Here is a 17,111-nt window from a genome sequence, read left to right as displayed (position 1 = left end):
TGTTTCTTCTAGAATGTGAGCTGCAGAGCCATGTATATTTTGTTCCTGCCTGTGTTTCTGGCACTATATGGAACTGTGCTTGATCAATATTTATGGCGGCGAGAATGAGTGAATGCCACTGGAAGGTGGAAAGGCGAGCTGACTTATCTCGAGCACGCGGGGCATGGGATGCACTTAAGAAGTGTTTGTTGAAAACGAATGAATGACTGATCAGCGCCGTTCAAGCTCATCTTATTATACTTTAAAAAAATTTACACTTGCTCATTTTTTTTCTGCCATCTATAAGAACTTGCCAGCGAAAGAGTGGCACGAGGCCCAGCCTTTTAAGAAAACTGTTGGCTGCAAAACTTAGAAGTCCTGAGCTAGGTTAATAGTGCCGGGGGTTGGTTTTCGCCCTAGAGCCCCCGGAGGGAGACCTTCCTCTCACACCCTGTGTCCATTTTTCCTGGCCAGAGCCTGGCCACCCTGTGGCTCCGCCGCCCCGATGGATCCACTGAATCTGTCCTGGTACGATGATGACCTGGAGAGGCAGAACTGGAGCCGGCCCTTCAACGGGTCGGAAGGGAAGGCGGACAGGCCCCACTACAACTACTACGCCGCGCTGCTCACGCTGCTCATCGTCATCATCGTCTTCGGCAACGTGCTGGTGTGCATGGCCGTGTCCCGCGAGAAGGCGCTGCAGACCACCACCAACTACCTGATCGTCAGCCTCGCGGTGGCCGATCTCCTCGTGGCCACGCTGGTCATGCCCTGGGTGGTCTACCTGGAGGTAGGTGGGGGCCCCGCCCTGCTCTGGCGCCTTCTCCAGGAGGGCCCTGCCCTGGAGCCTGGGCTCCCCGCTGGCCTCGGCGACAGGCTGCCTGGAGCTTCCCCAGGTGGGCTCTTCCTCCGCTCTGGGCTCACTTTTTCTCCTTAAAAGATGGGCAGATTGTCTCCTAAATAATCATAACTGCCATTTATAAAGTGCTTAGGAAGTGCCAGGCCTTGCACTAAGGACCTTTTATGCAGCATTTTCGTGTAGAATCCTCACAGCAGCTCAGAGGCTGGCGTTATTACCACCGTTTTGCATGCAGATGATGAACCAGGTGATCAGAGAAGTTAGGTGACTTCTGCAGCATCACCCGGCTGACGGGTCCAAACCGGAACTCTGTCTGGTCCCAGGGTTGGTTCATTAGGTCATGTTAGAAATGGGAGTACTGGTGGGGCTCCCCAAAATGGAGCATGTTTGTGCTCCCAGGCCCAAACCCTTCCTTCCTCGCTCCTACTTCAGGATCGGGGCTGCTACTCTATGCTCCCCAACCCTCTCCCCTCCCCAGTTTGTGCTGGTGCCGTGTCCAGGACCTCAGGGTAGAGGCTGCCATGAACTGTGCTGTAGCTCCCTCTTTAAGTAGTGCCATGCAGTTCCCCATTGCTCAGCCCAGGACAGAGCCCGGCTCTGCACCTCGAATGGGGAGCAGGCAGCCCCGCTATGGTGCGGACACAGACCCAGCAAATACTCACAGTAATCCTGGGACTTGGTACCACTCTTCTCACTTACAAAATAGGAAACAGAGGCTTTGGAGAAGAAGTTGCCTTTCTTCCCCCAGGATACAGCAAAGGGAGAAACCCTGAGTGGGGACACCCTTCGGGGCTGGCAGGCAGGTGTGGGAAGGTCTAGAGAACGTCGGTGGGCACAAGCTAGATCCCGCCCCTTTCTCTGCCTGGGGTTCTGGGGTGGCCTGTTCGGGGCTGAAGGCAGCCTGGGAGGCTGGGTACACAGGCAGCTGACCAGGGATTCAGGAAAGGGCCGCCACTCAGCTCATGGAGCTGTCACCTTCCTGCCCTGGGCAAGACAGGCCAGCCCCTGCCTTGGGGGAAGGGCTTCCATCGCTGAAAGAAAATGCAGACCCTTTGGTGAGGAGGGCGGCTGGTTGAGAGCGGCACACCTCCCTGTCCCCAGGCCCCAGCTTCCTGCTGTCACCACCACACTGGGCCACAGGGAGTGCTGGCCCATCACCCCTTGGATTTCTTTACCACGGCCAAAACAGGCTGCAACTTTCAAAATGGCCTGACTAGATATTAAGGAAGAATTAAAAGGAAACACAATAAATATAAAACAACACAGAAACGCAGGTGGCGCAGGCCAGGGGTCCACTTCCTCCATGGCTGGCATCTTCGAGAGGCCCCCAGACTTTATCCATCTCACGTCCTATCCAAGGGCCTCTCTGTGGGGAGCCCCTTCTTAATTCTTAGGCTCGATCTCTTCCTGCTCCCTTGCAAAGGAGCGTCCTAGACCTGAGGCCAGCAGGAAAAAACAGTAGAGCAGACAACCTGTCTGGATGATAACAGTACCTACCTCACAGCATTGCTTGAGAATCAAGTGAGTTAATATATGAAAAGTGCTTAGCACGGAACCTCGCACACAGTGAGCGCTATGTAAGGTCAGCCATGGCAGTGATGAAGATGAAGATGACGAGAGATATCCAGCACCCCTCCCGATAGAGAGGACTCTCCCCTTTCTCTTCACCCCTCCCCATGCCCAGGCGAAGAGGCATTCTCTTCTCAGAGGCAGGCATGTCCTCCCCTGGCTTTGGGCGTGGGTTCTGTTAGCTTCTAGACCCCTCATCCTTACCCAGACACCAGGGAAGGACAAATCTGTACATGGGCTGTGTTGGGTTCCCAGGAATCTGTAAGTCCTTCAAGTAGATATTTTAAACATGCTTGTCCGCCATTGTTTTAAAAGTGAAGCTGAGCGTTTCGGGGGGCAAAGTGCAGAAGACATGCATACATGGCGGTGCTCATGCTGTCCCGTAGGATCTCATCCAAACTGGAGCTGGGCACGAGCTCTGCTTAGAGGACATCATCTCAGCTGTCCCCTGCCTCTAGAGAATGTCCCTGGTGGAGTTTCACCCTACCCTCATGTCTGGTCAACAACCACATACTGTTGTTCTCTCTCCAAGAGGTGCTCTGGTCATCCAGAATATTCCATCCTGTTCCATTTCCAGCAATGCAAAAATGCCCCTGATAGCCTGCCATGCTGGTACCTGCCTAGCCCGGGACTAGGTGTGTGTTATTTATCCTGCTCGGTACATGGAAAGTACGCTGGTTTTGCAGTGAGAGAACTGGGTTCAATGCCCGACTCTACCCCTTTCCACCCAGATATTGGTAGGCAGAGTTCCTGAGAGGTGACAGTCAGGGGCCACTGGTCTGCATTCTATGGGGGCCTGGCAACCCTGTGAGGTGAGGTTTTCTCTGTGCATTTATTTTCCAGATGAGATGAGATTGAGAGGATGAACAAGGGTCTTAGAGTTAGTTATCCATTCACTCAGTCAGCATGTACTGAGCATTCTGTGTCCTGCCCCCATGCTGGGGTTGCAGGCTGGAGCACTGGTCCCCATAGGATGTGTGGGGTACAGGCCCAGTCTGGGGGTGTCAGGGATGGCTTGCAAGGAGAAGTGAGCTTTAGGAAGAGTTATCCAGGGGAGGGAGGACACACATGCATTTTAGGCAAAGCCCCCTAGCAGGAAGAAGGTAGCTGATTGGAGGTGTCCAGGAGAGGCGGTCATGTCATTTGTCTCTGAGGTTTACTGTCTGCATTCTATAGATGTGAGCATGAAGTGCTTGGAACGGTGCCTGACACATGGTGAGTGCTTCGTATTATGAAAATTGTTATTGGGATTTAGCCGAGCCAGCACAGGCTTGCTGGCTTCATGTGAACAATAATGTCGATGAATGAATGATGCCCACAGGTGTGGAGAAAAGAGCCCTGGGAATGACTGGAAAACCCCGAGCCAGTCCATCCTCTGCTGCTAAATCACCAAGTGATCTTGGGCACATCTGTTTTCTTCTCTGACCCCAAGTGTGTCCCTTGAAATGATAGTCTCTTCTTTTCATGTCTTATGTATACCAAGTACTTTTCACATAATTACGACAAGCTAGAAGGTCGCTTTTAAGACAGCTTAGGAAAGAGCATGGGATGTGATGCCCAGGTAACCTGTTTCAAATTCCAGATCTGTTGCACACTTGCTGGGTGACCTTGGCCAATCTACATGGCGTCTCTGGGCTTCAGTTCCCTCATCTATGAATGGGGATAAGCAATACCTTATGAGATAAAGTGCAGTGCCCACAGTAGGTATTCTATGAACAGGGGCTACCAGTACATTCTCTTGAGCCCACTCTCCAGAGCAGCTGCTCCTGGGACCACAGAGGAAACCCTACCTTCTTCTGGGCTGCAGACAGCCTACTGGGGTGATCTAAGTTTCCCTTGAAGGCAGGGACTCTGTCTGAACTGCTCACAACTGTATCCAGGAGTCTAGGATAGAGCCTGGCACAGTAAGTTCTCAGTAAGAGTTTCTAGGAAAGAAGGACAGCAGGGAAGAGGGAAGGAGACAGGGAGGATGGGGAAGAGGGCCTTGATATCTCAGACCTAGATCCCCAAAGGCATGAAAGCAGCTCCCAAGAACCCATCCCAGGAGGGGCTACACAGTGGGGTGTGAGGCACGTGGGCCTGGGACACTGCCCAGTGGTGCCCCAGAGGTAGACTCTGTCTACTCCAGGGAAGCCCCTTCTGTGCCCTTCCAACCCCACCCCCACCAGACATCCAGCTGTCAGCTCCTGCCCACCTGGTCCATGCAGCCGCACAGGGCCCCCGTGCGGACCCCAGGAAGACAGTGCCACACAAGAGGCTTCCTGTCTTCTGGGGAAAGCTGCTGTTTCCCCCACACAGGACGACAGCAGCTGCATTGCCCATCGCTGAGCTTAAATGCCAGCATTTGGTTTCATGCCTGGGAGCAGAAGAGAGGGCAGTGACGAGATGAGCAAGGTTATAATTAGCCCTGCTGCGCTGTGACACGCAGCCTGCCCAGTCTAGCCATGGTGGTGGTGGTGGTGGGGGGGGGCTTTCCCGCTCCTCCCTTCCCCTACTGGTAGAAGCCATAGGTGTGTCTGCCTGTCCCGACTCCGTCCTCAGGGATGGGGGCTGCTCCACACTTCCAGAGTTGCGGGGCCAGCCTGCTGTGCGAGTGCGTGTGAGTGTGGGCATGAACAGGAGGGACCGGGTGTGCAGATGAGCGTGCACGTGTAAGGGGTTTGACGAAGAGAATGTGTGTGTGTGCGTGCGTGTGTAAAACGCTCTTCTTGCTGGGAGCTAGACTCCTCGTTTCCCATCACACCACGGACAGCTCGTGACAGCCCCTCTCCAGCCCACTCTGGTGTTCCTACGGCTCCGGCCGGATCTCCCTTCTTTCGTTCTCCTGCTATACTGAGCAGCAGAAATTTCCTCCCTGTGTCACAGAGCAGCAGCGTCTCCGCCATTGCTCTTAACAGATCACTTTTGGTCCCCGGCTCTGCCACGTACAGGGCCAGCCACGGCGGGGCTTGCCCGGCTCCCCGAGAACGTGGGCCAGGGCAGGACCAGAGGCTGAGCCGAAAGTCCTCGGGCGAGTCACTGCAATTTTCCTAGGCTCAGTTTCCTCATCCGTAAAATGGGTGTTCTAAAATCATACTTGGGATTTAATTTCTAGAGGTATGGCTGAGTGATAACACAGGGTGGTCAACGCCACTGGAAATGAAGTTGAATGCTACTCACGGATGCCCTAGAAATGAGAGGCTGGGCATGCCAGGGAGGGCCGCAGGAGGGAAGGCCAGGCTGGCGTCAGGAGGGGAGCGCCCAGCCCTCAGCCTTATTGGGTTCCCCATGGGAAACGCAGGCAGGGCAGAGCAAGCAGTTTAGGATCCGCTAGTCTGAATAATTCTTGAGGGCTTTGGGCTATGAGGGCGGGCCCTCCTTTTCTGGTCCTGGCATGATTCCGGGCAGGGGAAATAGTGGCTCAGTAGGTGAGAGATAAAGGGGGCGCCTGGCTTGTGTTTGAGAGGTGTGCTCTTAAGTCAGTCACTTCCTGTCTTTAGAATTAGCTAGGCCTGGGAGGGGAAGTTTCTCCCTGGGGTTTATTAGCCCCCCAAATGCCAAAGCATCGGGAGCACAGAAAATAAGAAAATGTAGTCCCACAGCTGTCCCTGTGATGCATGGATGCCAGGGGACAAAGGCAGGATCTAAGGAAATACACGGGACATCACAAGGTGATCACAGGTCCTACAGATTGAGGTTCAAAGTTGGGGTACTCAGAGTAAGTTGGTTGTCTTTCTTCTAGCACAGTTCTTAGCACAATGCGGCTTTATGTGTCTGGAAGTAGAGATGCCAGAGCAAGGGCCTCAGACACCCATGGACGCCACTGCCCCTTTCTGCTCAGACCCAGCCAGAGACCCACAAGGCTCCTGCAGCTGCCCTCTGAGCCATGTCCCCATCTGCCCCAGGAGGACCGGGCACAGGACCTAAGCGAATCTACCCTCCTGCGATCCATCTATTATGTTGCTTTGTCCCCAGGTGGTGGGCGAGTGGAAATTCAGCAGGATTCACTGCGACATCTTTGTCACCCTGGATGTCATGATGTGCACAGCCAGCATCCTGAACCTGTGTGCCATCAGCATTGACAGGTGAGCCCAGCCAGAGTGGGAGACGTGACCCTGGCCACTCACCATTCCAGCCGCCCCACCTCTCCTCAGGGCCGGGCCCTGTCTGTGACGCTGTGTGGCTGGCTGAGTGCACGCGGGTCCATGTGTTTGTGTGTGCATGTGTGTGCATGTGTGTGCATGCGTGCATGGCTGGCAGAGTACAGACTCCCTAAAGAGAGGCCATCTATGAACAGGGATGCTGCCAAGAACACCCAGATAGCGACGGTATAACAGGGAAAGCATGTGATTCTGATGGAAGTCCTGCTTCTTTCATTTCCTACTTATGTGACTTTGGGCAGATCATGGAAGTTCTCAAAACTCAGTTTCATTTTCTAGAAACCAACAACGATGACACCCACCCCCTGACTGCAGTGCATAACTGCATAAAATGCCGAGGGGCCCAGGCCATGGCCACTTTGCTGAGATGCATCCTTGGAGCCTTTTGCTAATTTTCACAGATATGCCACTGGGTTCCTAGGGGTCCTGGCCCCAGTCCCTTCTCAGCATTCTTGGAAGACGAAATAAGTTAATGAATGAGAAGTTCTGGGTAGAAGAATGTAAGGGAGGATTGTAAGCAGTTGCCATTGTTATTATTTCCTGCTAAATGCGGCTTAAGCCTTGCTCTGAGGAGCCTGGCTGCCACTTCATCACAAACACTCCCGCCGTCCGTGGTCTCAGCACAGGTGCAGAGGGTGTCATTTCAAAACCATACTGGTGCAAAAGACCCAGATCATGGCCCCTCAAAAATCCTAAAATCCAAGTGGGGTGCTTAGAGTAATAGCCAGCCAGCTGGGAAGCGCTTGACTGGGCTTTGCCACTGTCCTTGCTGTCTGAATTTGTGGACAGGAGGGAGGGTTGAGTCAGCATATCAGGCTTCCTGGAGTGGGTCAACTGTCCAGCCCCAAGGAACGGGGTGTGTCTGCTGTGTGCATGTTGTGGAGGGAGGGGTCCCTGGGCCTGCACCCCAGATTCAGGGTCCCCCACCCTTGCAGGTACACAGCTGTGGCCATGCCCATGCTGTACAATACGCGCTACAGCTCTAAGCGCCGAGTCACTGTCATGATCGCCATCGTCTGGGTCCTGTCCTTCACCATCTCCTGCCCGCTCCTGTTTGGACTCAACAACACAGGTGAGACCTGTCTTTGTTCACCTGGGGCACAGCTGGCCCAATGGGAGCTGAGTCCCTGGCACAGATATGGGCAAAGGCCCAGTGGGGACCTATTGGCCACTCTGGACTGGGTGTCTTGGACCAGGCTGAGCTGGGTGTCTTAGGCCAGGCTCAGGTCAGGCCAGAGAGGAAACGACAGCCCGGGCACAATGGGGCTGGATGAGGAGTGGGGATGATGGCCCAGGAGGGTGTCTGGCAATTTCCACCTGTGTTAAATTGAAGCAGGCCAGACAGCCTCACAGGCTGCGTGTGTGTGTATGCGTGTGCACACACAAACATGGGGTGGGCTCTATGTGGGCTTCCATCCACCCCTGACAATGGTATTTCTGTTATGAGGCTGTAGCCCATAGAGCCAGCTGAGCCCAGGGCAGCTGGAAAGAGGTAGCAGGTGAGCCGACCACGTGCCCGTTTCTGTGGGAGGCAGAGTCAGAGTGTCTCGGGCAGAGGACACGAAAAGTGCCCTCTAGCATGGAGCTTCCTCTTGTCAGAGAGACAAGAGCCACTGCAGGTGCACCTCTGTGACCATAACAACACAGGGTACGATGAAGACCTGAAATTGTGGTACAATAGCTAAGTGTCACAGGAATTCTGAGCGGTGGGAACGAGGTTAAACATGCTTGGATTGATCTGGGAAGACCCTGAGATTGAGACATCTGGTAGACCTGGAGGGGAACAGAGAAACGTAAGCTACACATCGGAACACAGGGGAGTTCAGAGAACAGGACCAAGTTTTATCCTGTTCCTAAAATTGAAAGGCGGCAGGCCTCCCCCTCAGTATGGAGGACAGACTGAAATAATGATTTACTCTTTTAAAATAATTTTCTTGCATCGTTTCGTCTGAATACTCTGGCTCCACTTGTGCGGCCACAGATGACAAAGCTAATGACCGAATAATGACAGGAATGGTAATGGGAAACGTGGAAGCAGCCGGTCGGCTTGTTGCTCACAGTTGTGTTTGCGATGCTCTGATTTACGCCGTGCATTTATTTACATCCGCCCGGGCTCTCCTTCCCCCAGACCAGAACGAGTGCATCATCGCCAACCCGGCCTTCGTGGTCTACTCCTCCATCGTCTCCTTCTACGTGCCCTTCATCGTCACCCTGCTGGTCTACATCAAGATCTACGTGGTCCTCCGCCGGCGCCGCAAGCGGGTCAACACCAAGCGCAGCAGCCGAGCGTTCAGGGCCAACCTGAGGGCCCCACTCAAGGTCCGAGACCCCCCTCTCCTCCACGTGTCCCCACCTATCTCCGAAGGGGCTCGTTCCTGCGCAGGTGGGGGCCGGGGCCCCACGCCAGGTGGAGGTCCAGGCTGGGGGAGCTCCGAGGAGCTGGGCAAGGGCAGGCTTTGCAGGCTTTGCAGGCGTGGACGGCAGGAGAGCGGCTGGGATCTGCAGGGCGGGAGGCGGGTCCTCGGTGCGCACCTGCTGGGAGGAGACGTCTTTGCTGGAAGATTTCTGTGACCAAATGCAGCAGCTCTTCCCTGGTGCCCCTTGGGCTCCATTCTGCTCTGTCCTTAGCCTCTCCTTTCCCCGCCCTCGTCCCTCCATCCCTCTGTCCCTCCCTCTGACGCCTCCATCCAATTGCCCTTACCTTCTACACTCTGTGCCCTGCCCGCCACCCACACCTCCGTCTTCCTCGACTCCTCTTCCCTTCTTCTCTCCTCTGCTCTCTGTCATCTCCCCCTTCTTATGCCTTGTGAATTCTCCCCTTCTCTCCGCCCTCCCCCAAAGAGACAGTACGTGGGCACGGAAGGAGCAACAGCTTTTAGGTTAGACACATCAGGTTCGGATCCTGGCACTGCCACTTTTTTTTTTGCTGGGTGACCTTGGGCAAGTTGCTTAACTCCTCTGAGCCTCAGTTTCGTCATCTGTGAAATAGGAATCGTAATTCCAACCTCACAGGGTGGTCCTGAGGATTCCACGTCGGAAGGGACGTGCGGTGCCTAGCATGGTGCCAGGCCCTCAGCAGGTGCCCCCTCGTCCCGCCCGCCTCTTCTCATCTCTATCCCAACCTTCACCTGCCACTGGCCCCGCCCTCCTGATCTCTGAGCCCCTCTGTCCCGTCTGAGTTCTCCGTGGACTTCTCCGCCTTGGGTTTCTCCCCCTCCCACCACCCCGTGTGACCCATGTGCTGGCTCCCTCCACAGGGCAACTGCACGCACCCCGAGGACATGAAACTCTGCACCGTTATCATGAAGTCTAATGGCAGTTTCCCAGTGAACAGGCGGAGAGTGGTAAGTGTGCAGGTCAGGGACCCAGAGCCAGGTCTTCCTGTCCCTACGGAAGCCCGCCAGCCATGGCTCTGAGCCCTCAGCAGTGGGTCAAAGGGAGAAGCGCCTCCCAGCACCCCCACTTGCCTTGGCGGAGGGTAGACCCACCCCACAAACCTCCTCGCAGGCGTGGGGCGAGAGCCCTCAGCTCTGCAAGGCACGTACCCCGAGCACAAGGAAACAGTGGGGTGAAGGGACCTGGCCATAACAGTGTCATAAAAATGATCATGGCTACTCCCATTTCTCAAATACCTGCCACATGCCTATTATCTCATCAAATCCTCACCACGACCCTGGGAGGTGAGTCTTATTGATTGAATCGATTTTCAGTTTACAGAAGAGGAAACAGAGGCTCAGAGAGGATAGGTGACTCACCCAAGTCTCAACAGTTAGTGACACAGCAGGTATTTAAGCCCAGACCTATGTGAGTCAGAAACCCACGCCCGTGTTCTTGCCCCCGGCACCTGCTGCTTCTCGGACAGGCAGGTCTGGGGCTGGCGGCGGGAGCTGGGGGAGGGTGGAGCAGCCGCAGGGGCTGGCGGGGAGGCACTGTCTGCAAGTAGCGCCCAGAGGGGCACAAGCCCGGCGGGGCCCCAGCTCTGCCCAGTGACAATAGTACCAGAGTCCAAGCAGCAGGTGTTTTATCCCCCAGGGGGACAGAAAATGGGGCCAGGGAACCCAAAAGAAGGCCACACAGAAAGCCCAGGCCAAGCGTCCTTGGGAAGCAGGGTCCCCACCATTCACCTGTACTCCAAGGGCAGGACACTAAGCTGTATATGACGCAGGTGCCAAAACAGGGACTCAGGATCAGGGCCACGGCAGCGGCCCGGTTATACACCTGGGCACACAGAGAAGCTGCATTTCAGGAGCTCAGACTAAGACCTTCAAGACCTTAAGTAGGAGAGCCTAAGGCAGAACCTGGGAGGGCCTGAGTGGACCCATGCCAGGGCCGGCCAGCAGGGAAGACATGGGCCCCAGGGGTCAGCGGCACCTGGATCTGTCCAGCCAGGAGGCTACAGAGGGTGTGCTGGTCCAGGTGCCCACAGGGCTGGTGGGAGCCCTGGGCCCCGTGTTTCAGGCTGGCAGGGAGCACGGGGTGGGCGCCCTCTGTGCAATTAGGACACGAGTTCCGAGAGGCAGGACTGAACATCCCCCAGCTGTTCACCCCCAGCAGCCAGCGTGGTGTCTGGCGCATAGCTGGCACTCGGCAAGTGTCGCTCAGGTTATGCAAGAGAAGTGCCTGGTACTCAGCCGCCACAGAGTGGTTATGGGATACTGAGGGTGCATAAGGACTGCTGCAGGAAGGGGGCCAGGGACAGTCCCTGCTTCCCGGTGATCGTCCTCCTGCCCCCTGGCAGGGTGATCCTGTGGCATTTGCAGGAGTGTCCAGAGGGGCAAAGGGAGGGGCCGGTGGGGCTGGGGGCTGATGCCCGGGAACCGGTCTGGCTTTACCTGGAGCTCTCTGCCTCTGGTGCAGGAGGCCGCCCGCCGAGCCCAGGAGCTGGAGATGGAGATGCTCTCCAGCACCAGCCCCCCCGAGAGGACCCGGTACAGCCCCATACCCCCCAGCCACCACCAGCTGACTCTCCCCGACCCCTCCCACCACGGCCTCCACAGCAATCCCGACAGCCCCGCCAAACCAGAGAAGAATGGGCATGCCAAAGACCACCCCAAGATCGGCAACCCCAGGCTTGCCAAGTTCTTTGAGATCCAGACCATGCCCAATGGCAAAACCCGGACCTCGCTCAAGACCATGAGCCGCAGGAAGCTCTCCCAGCAGAAGGAGAAGAAGGCCACTCAGATGCTCGCCATTGTCCTCGGTGAGTCGGCCCCGGCTGCTGGCCACAGCGGCCCTGCCCAGCCCTGGCTGAGGAGAGCATCCATCACTGCAGGTCCCATTCCCGGCCTTGCCCTTCCTTACCGGGACTGGCATTTCTCAGGCCCAGGCCAAGGCACTTGACGCACACACAGCCCTATTAGGTAGAGTCTATGACTGTGCTCATTTTACAGATCGGTAAACAGAGGCTTAGAGTGGTTATATAACTTGACCAAGATCACCCATGATTTGAACTCAGGCTGTCTGACTCCAGAGAGTGTGAACTTGACCAGTCTATCGTAATGTCCCCAGAACCTCACATGTCCCCAGGCAAGTCCCTTTCTGTCTCTGGTCTCCCCGTATGTAGAGTAGGGTCACTTCTCAGCATTGTTGTGGCTGTTGAATGACATACAGTTGGTGGAAGCACTTTACAAACTGCAAAGCAGCACACATATGTAGTGATTATGGTTTTTGTCACTATCGCTATTGTTGAGGAATTGGGAAATTCAGTTCACTCGCATTAACCTGTGCAACCACAGCTGGGATAAATAAAGGGGCCTTGGGAGGCAGCCCCTGACCTAAATGAGGGGGCAGCCCTGTCCGCTAGGCAGGGCTTTGGAGTGAAAACCTCCTGGAAAACCATTTAATGAAGCTCAAAAATCAAGGGGTGGATTGACATGGGTGGTTGGGAAAAGGAGGAACTGATGTGACTGTGCCTTCCAGGTGGCACCTGCGATCCCCTTCGCCCTCCCGGCAGTCCCGGGATGTGAGCGGTGCAGGTGTTATGCTCTTGGTTTACGAATGAGAGCACACGGTCCCAGCAGGGTGAGGGCCACGCATGACCATGGGCCGGGGCGTGGCAGTGTGGGACTGAAGCCAGGTCCTGTGCTGCAGGGCACAGGGGATTTGCCCTGTAGCCCTGTCCCTTCCAGACACGGCTCTGCGCCTGGGCATGCCGTCTGTCCCTGGAGGACCCTCTGCGTACATGCTGCCTTTGTGCCGAGTGTCCCCCCTGAGCAGGAGGTGCTGGAGAAAGAGCACCTGAGTTAGATGGCAGAGCAGGTAGACGGTTGGCCCAGGTGAGAGGGCGTGGTCCAAGGCAGGGACTGGCAAGGGTGTATCCACCAAGGCTGGGGAGATTGGGAGAAGGCTGGAGCAAGAGCCTGGCCATTTGGGGACCTGAAGAGACTGAAGTTCAGCTCTCAGCTTTGCTGCTCAAGAGTGAGTGACTTTGGGTGCGTGGCAGAGCCATTGCGAGCCTGCTTCCCTTCTACCTCTAAGGGTGCCGTGAGAACTAAGTTACGTACGTAGGTATTTGGCGCTTCCTTTCCCCAAACCATGTGCCCCACACTGCCAGGAGCAGTTTCCCTCCACTTCCAGCTCACGGGGAAGACTTGTTCTCAAAGACAACCTGGAAGGAGAGAGTAGATACTTCCATTTCTACTGGCTGACTTGGGTCAGAACGGTAACCTTTCGGATTTGTTTTTAAACCGAGTATCCTTCCCTAGGAGATAGGTATTATTATACCCATTTGACAGATGGGGAAAGTGAGGCTGAGGGAGCTGAAGGGACCCTTCGCTGCAAATGGGCATCAGGCAGATCTAGAATCCAAGACCAGGACTCCTCTTGCAGTGCTCCTGAGCTGCAGCCTGCTATCTTGTGCACAGGGTGGGGCTGTCCCTGGCCGCACTGACCGTGCCCTCTCCCCCAGGCGTGTTCATCATCTGCTGGCTGCCCTTCTTCATCACGCACATCCTGAACATACACTGTGACTGCAACATCCCGCCCGTCCTGTACAGCGCCTTCACGTGGCTGGGCTATGTCAACAGCGCCGTGAACCCCATCATCTACACCACCTTCAACATCGAGTTCCGCAAGGCCTTCCTGAAGATCCTCCACTGCTGACTCTGCTGCCCGCCTGCACAGCAGCCTGCTTCCCGCCTCCCTGCTCAGGCCCGCCGGGCCTCACCCCTGCAGGCCATGGGCAGGAAGGCCCAGGGTGGACGCAGCCTTCTGCTCACCCCGGCAGGCCCTGCAGTGTTAGCTTGGCTCCGCACCCCGCACACCCTCACTCTGCCAGGGTAGTGCTAGGGAGCTGGGTGTGGTACTAGCCCTGGGGCTGCACCACCCGGCTCGGGGACTGCTCCCAGGGTCCCGCTCCCGCCTCCGGGCCCCTCTCCTTGGCACCAAAGATGCAGCCATCTTCTTGACCTTTCTCTGGGGCACTGGGGTCGCTGGGGCCAGAGTCAGGGCCCGGGGACCGAGTGCTCTCTGATTGTTAGGCTTGGCCTGGGGCAGGCGGTGGGGAGAGGTGGACAGTTCACACCCCACGAGGCACACACGAGGGAAGCAAGAGCTATTGCCAAGGACCCTGGTGACCATTTAGTTCTGGATGACCCATGTACATACCAGACTGCAGGACGGACCCCAGAGAAGACCAAGCCAAAAATCTCAGCTCCCGCCTCCACCCCGATGTGAGCCCCTACGTTCCACGTCAGTGGGTGCTGACACATCCCACCCCGTTACAGCTCCCCAAGCGGTTTCCACATGCTCTGAGGGGAGGAACTCTAATCTCGAAGGGCCCCAAGAATATCTGTGGGGAGAGGACCCCCTGGCCCTAGCCCACTCTTCGGCCTTCCGGTGGCTTCAGATGCAGCCCCTCTCATAGCAGATGCCGGCCACCTGGGGCCAGGTAGGGAAGTCAGCCTGGAACCATGTCAGGGCCGGGGCCGGGGGGCGTCCGAGGTTCTTTGGGGGCTGCCTCCTGCCACACTCTGATGCAAAGACACTTTCCTTTTCTATTCCCTTTGGCGGCTTCTCTCTCCTGTGTCCCCTCCCTTCCACTGCCTCTGCCTTAGAGAAGCCCATGGCTAAGAGGCTGCTGGATACAATTGGCCTGGCCTGGCCCTGCCCTGAGGGAGGAGGGGGAGCCGCAGCTTGGGGGAGCCCCGGGCCCCAGACTCTGTAACATCACTCCCCATGCACCAAACCAATAAAACTTTGACAAGAGTGGCTCTCCAGGACCCTTGGGCAGAAAGGGGCAGTGCCACCTCCATCCTCAGCATTCAGGTGCCTGGCAGGGTCCTCCCCGACAGCAGCCGGGTGGTCCCCACCTCTCTACCTCCCCATCTCAGGTCCCAGTGCCTCGGAAGGGCCATCCTTTGGCTTTCTCACCCACCAGGGCAGAGAAGGCTTCGTGCAAAAGGTGGCCACTGAGGTGCTGGCTTTGCCTGTGTCTGTCTCTGTCCCCTGCCCTGACTCTGTGTCTCTGTGTCCCTTGCTGTGGTGTAGGCTGAGGGGCAGGGAAGGCCCTGAGAGCTGTGGCCTGGAGAGATCTCCCTCCTCTGGGCCTCCAGACTGACCCGTAGCTCCAAGCCTTCTGAGGCGACAGTTGGCACTGTCCCAACAACAGAAACTTAGCTTTCTAAAAATGAAATATAAATCAACCCGGTGAAGGAGGAATATTCTTACCGTCTTGAGAATAACAGTGCTGATGACAAACAAGGTGCCGGCACCCACGGGCTCAGGCTCTGGGGAGCTGTCAGGGCATAATTTGCATGCTAAATACAATATTTTTAGCACCAAACTTCGGAGCACTTAACTTGCCCTGAACATTTTTAATTATGGACTTTGATCTTCCCCCTGAACCTGCGTGTAGTGCTAAGCCCTGAGAGAGGCTCCTGTCCCCAGGAGCACCCTGGTTCCAGAAGGTGGGCAAGACAGAGCCCTATTCTGGGTGGGGGGGCGTGGGGGGGCAGTAACCCAGTGACTACCTCCTGGGGAGACATCAGACCCCCAGGGGCTCCAGGGACCTCTCAGCTGACCTGAACCAACACACACACACACACACACTCCCATGCTCTCAGGCTGGGGAAGATCCTGGCCTGGATGGGAGCACTAAGGTTTATCTCATTATCAGAAATCTCAGGAGGGCCCACAGGTCTATCAGTGAGAACCGAGCAGGTGACAAAGGGAAAAGGAGAGAGAGAGAGGAGGGAGGAGGAAGACCCAGAGCAGAGGCTGACAGGGAGAAGAGGGGAAGAGGGCAGGGCAGGGGCGGGAGGTGGGGCAGGGGAAAGTTGCCCACAGTTGTCAAGAGGCGTCAAGTCTTTCTGCCAGACAGCAGATTGACAGCTAGAGTGGGCAGGGGGAGGGCCGGGCTCCACCCCCTCCCCCCTCAGCACTGCAGGGGCACAGAAACGGGAGGAGGGGGACCAGGGAACACAAGGATGGAAGGGGGCGGCCCGCCCGGGCTCAGGCTTTCTCCAAAGGCGCCCTGACGATGGCCCCATTCTCTCCACAGCCAGGATGGAGGGGAAGCCCTCTGAATTTCCACCCCGCTCTGCCCTTCCCTGCAGCTCAGCGTGTGTCTGGTCTCTCTGTAGAGTGCCTTTCAATCAGAGGGCCCTTCATCGGCCTTTACGTCAGTGGCGTCTGCACCTCCCCTCTGGCCCCCTCGTCCCCGGAGCACAGTGGGGGATCGCCGCCTAAGGGTCAGGCGCAGCTGGGCACTCTGCGTGTGTCATCGCAGACCGGCAAGGGGGTCTGACAGTCACAAAGGAGCAGGTCCGGATGTGGCCGCAAGTCTTCAAGGCTCCGGGCCCTTATTCTTCCCCAAGTGGTTTTTGGAGGAGTCCCAGGTGGCCAAGGGCTGGGAGAGGTCTTGGGAGTGGAGACGGCGTGGAGTCCAGCAGGCTAAGAAAGTGCATCATTCCGTCCATCCAGACACCCATTTGGTGTCTTATGTAGTGAATATTTATTGAGCAACTATTGTGCTCCAGGCCCTAGGTGGGGTGCAGGGAATAAAACAGTGTGGAAGGGGGTCGTGATCCCTGCCTTTGTGAGTTCACAGTCTAGAGGGATGACAGGCGTTAACCCAGTGATCACACGACAGCGAGAAAGCTCCACTGGCCCACTGCCAGGGCCTTGGGGAGGGCAGACAAAGCACAGGCGTGCTCTGCACACCTCCAGGGCATCATCCTCCTAGGTGATGTGAGGCACAGCAGCCCTGGTAAGCCTTGGCCTCGAACAGGTAGGTACGGAATCGGTGAGGGCAAGAAGACTGACAGCGTGGAGAACCTCCTTCATGGCTGGGGCAGGAGGCCCTGAAAGAGCTAGTGCAGATCCTGCTTTCCCAGTGGTCCCAGGACAGGCACAGCCAGTTGCCTGCAAATAGGAACACCGAAGACTGGCCCGCTGTAGGGGTATTCCCACTGTCCCCACCTACCTGGATCCATTCCTAAACCACCCCTGCCCCCGGGGACTGCGTGGCTTCCTTAACCTACTTACTAGCCCTGGTCTCCCTGTGTCCCACTGGCCCACTGCCCTCCTGGGTCCTGTGACCCAGGCTCTGTCTGCAGCTCCCATCT

General features: G+C 56.5%; 1 protein-coding gene across 1 annotated transcript; it reads left to right on the top strand.

The window, feature by feature from the left end:
• The first annotated feature begins 363 nt into the window (after positions 1 to 363).
• Positions 364 to 15,208, top strand: DRD2 (dopamine receptor D2). Its single transcript, XM_012753312.3, has 7 exons — positions 364 to 769; positions 6,362 to 6,471; positions 7,482 to 7,618; positions 8,675 to 8,865; positions 9,804 to 9,890; positions 11,404 to 11,746; positions 13,454 to 15,208. Exons 1-7 carry the CDS (start codon positions 485 to 487, stop codon positions 13,645 to 13,647), a joined length of 1,347 nt encoding a protein of 448 aa, XP_012608766.1. The 5' UTR covers positions 364 to 484; the 3' UTR covers positions 13,648 to 15,208.
• The last annotated feature ends 1,903 nt before the right edge of the window (positions 15,209 to 17,111 follow it).

Source organism: Microcebus murinus, chromosome 4 (assembly GCF_040939455.1).
Source record: "Microcebus murinus isolate Inina chromosome 4, M.murinus_Inina_mat1.0, whole genome shotgun sequence".
In the NCBI taxonomy this organism is placed as follows: domain Eukaryota; kingdom Metazoa; phylum Chordata; class Mammalia; order Primates; family Cheirogaleidae; genus Microcebus; species Microcebus murinus.
This window is presented reverse-complemented; position numbering and strand designations above follow the sequence as displayed.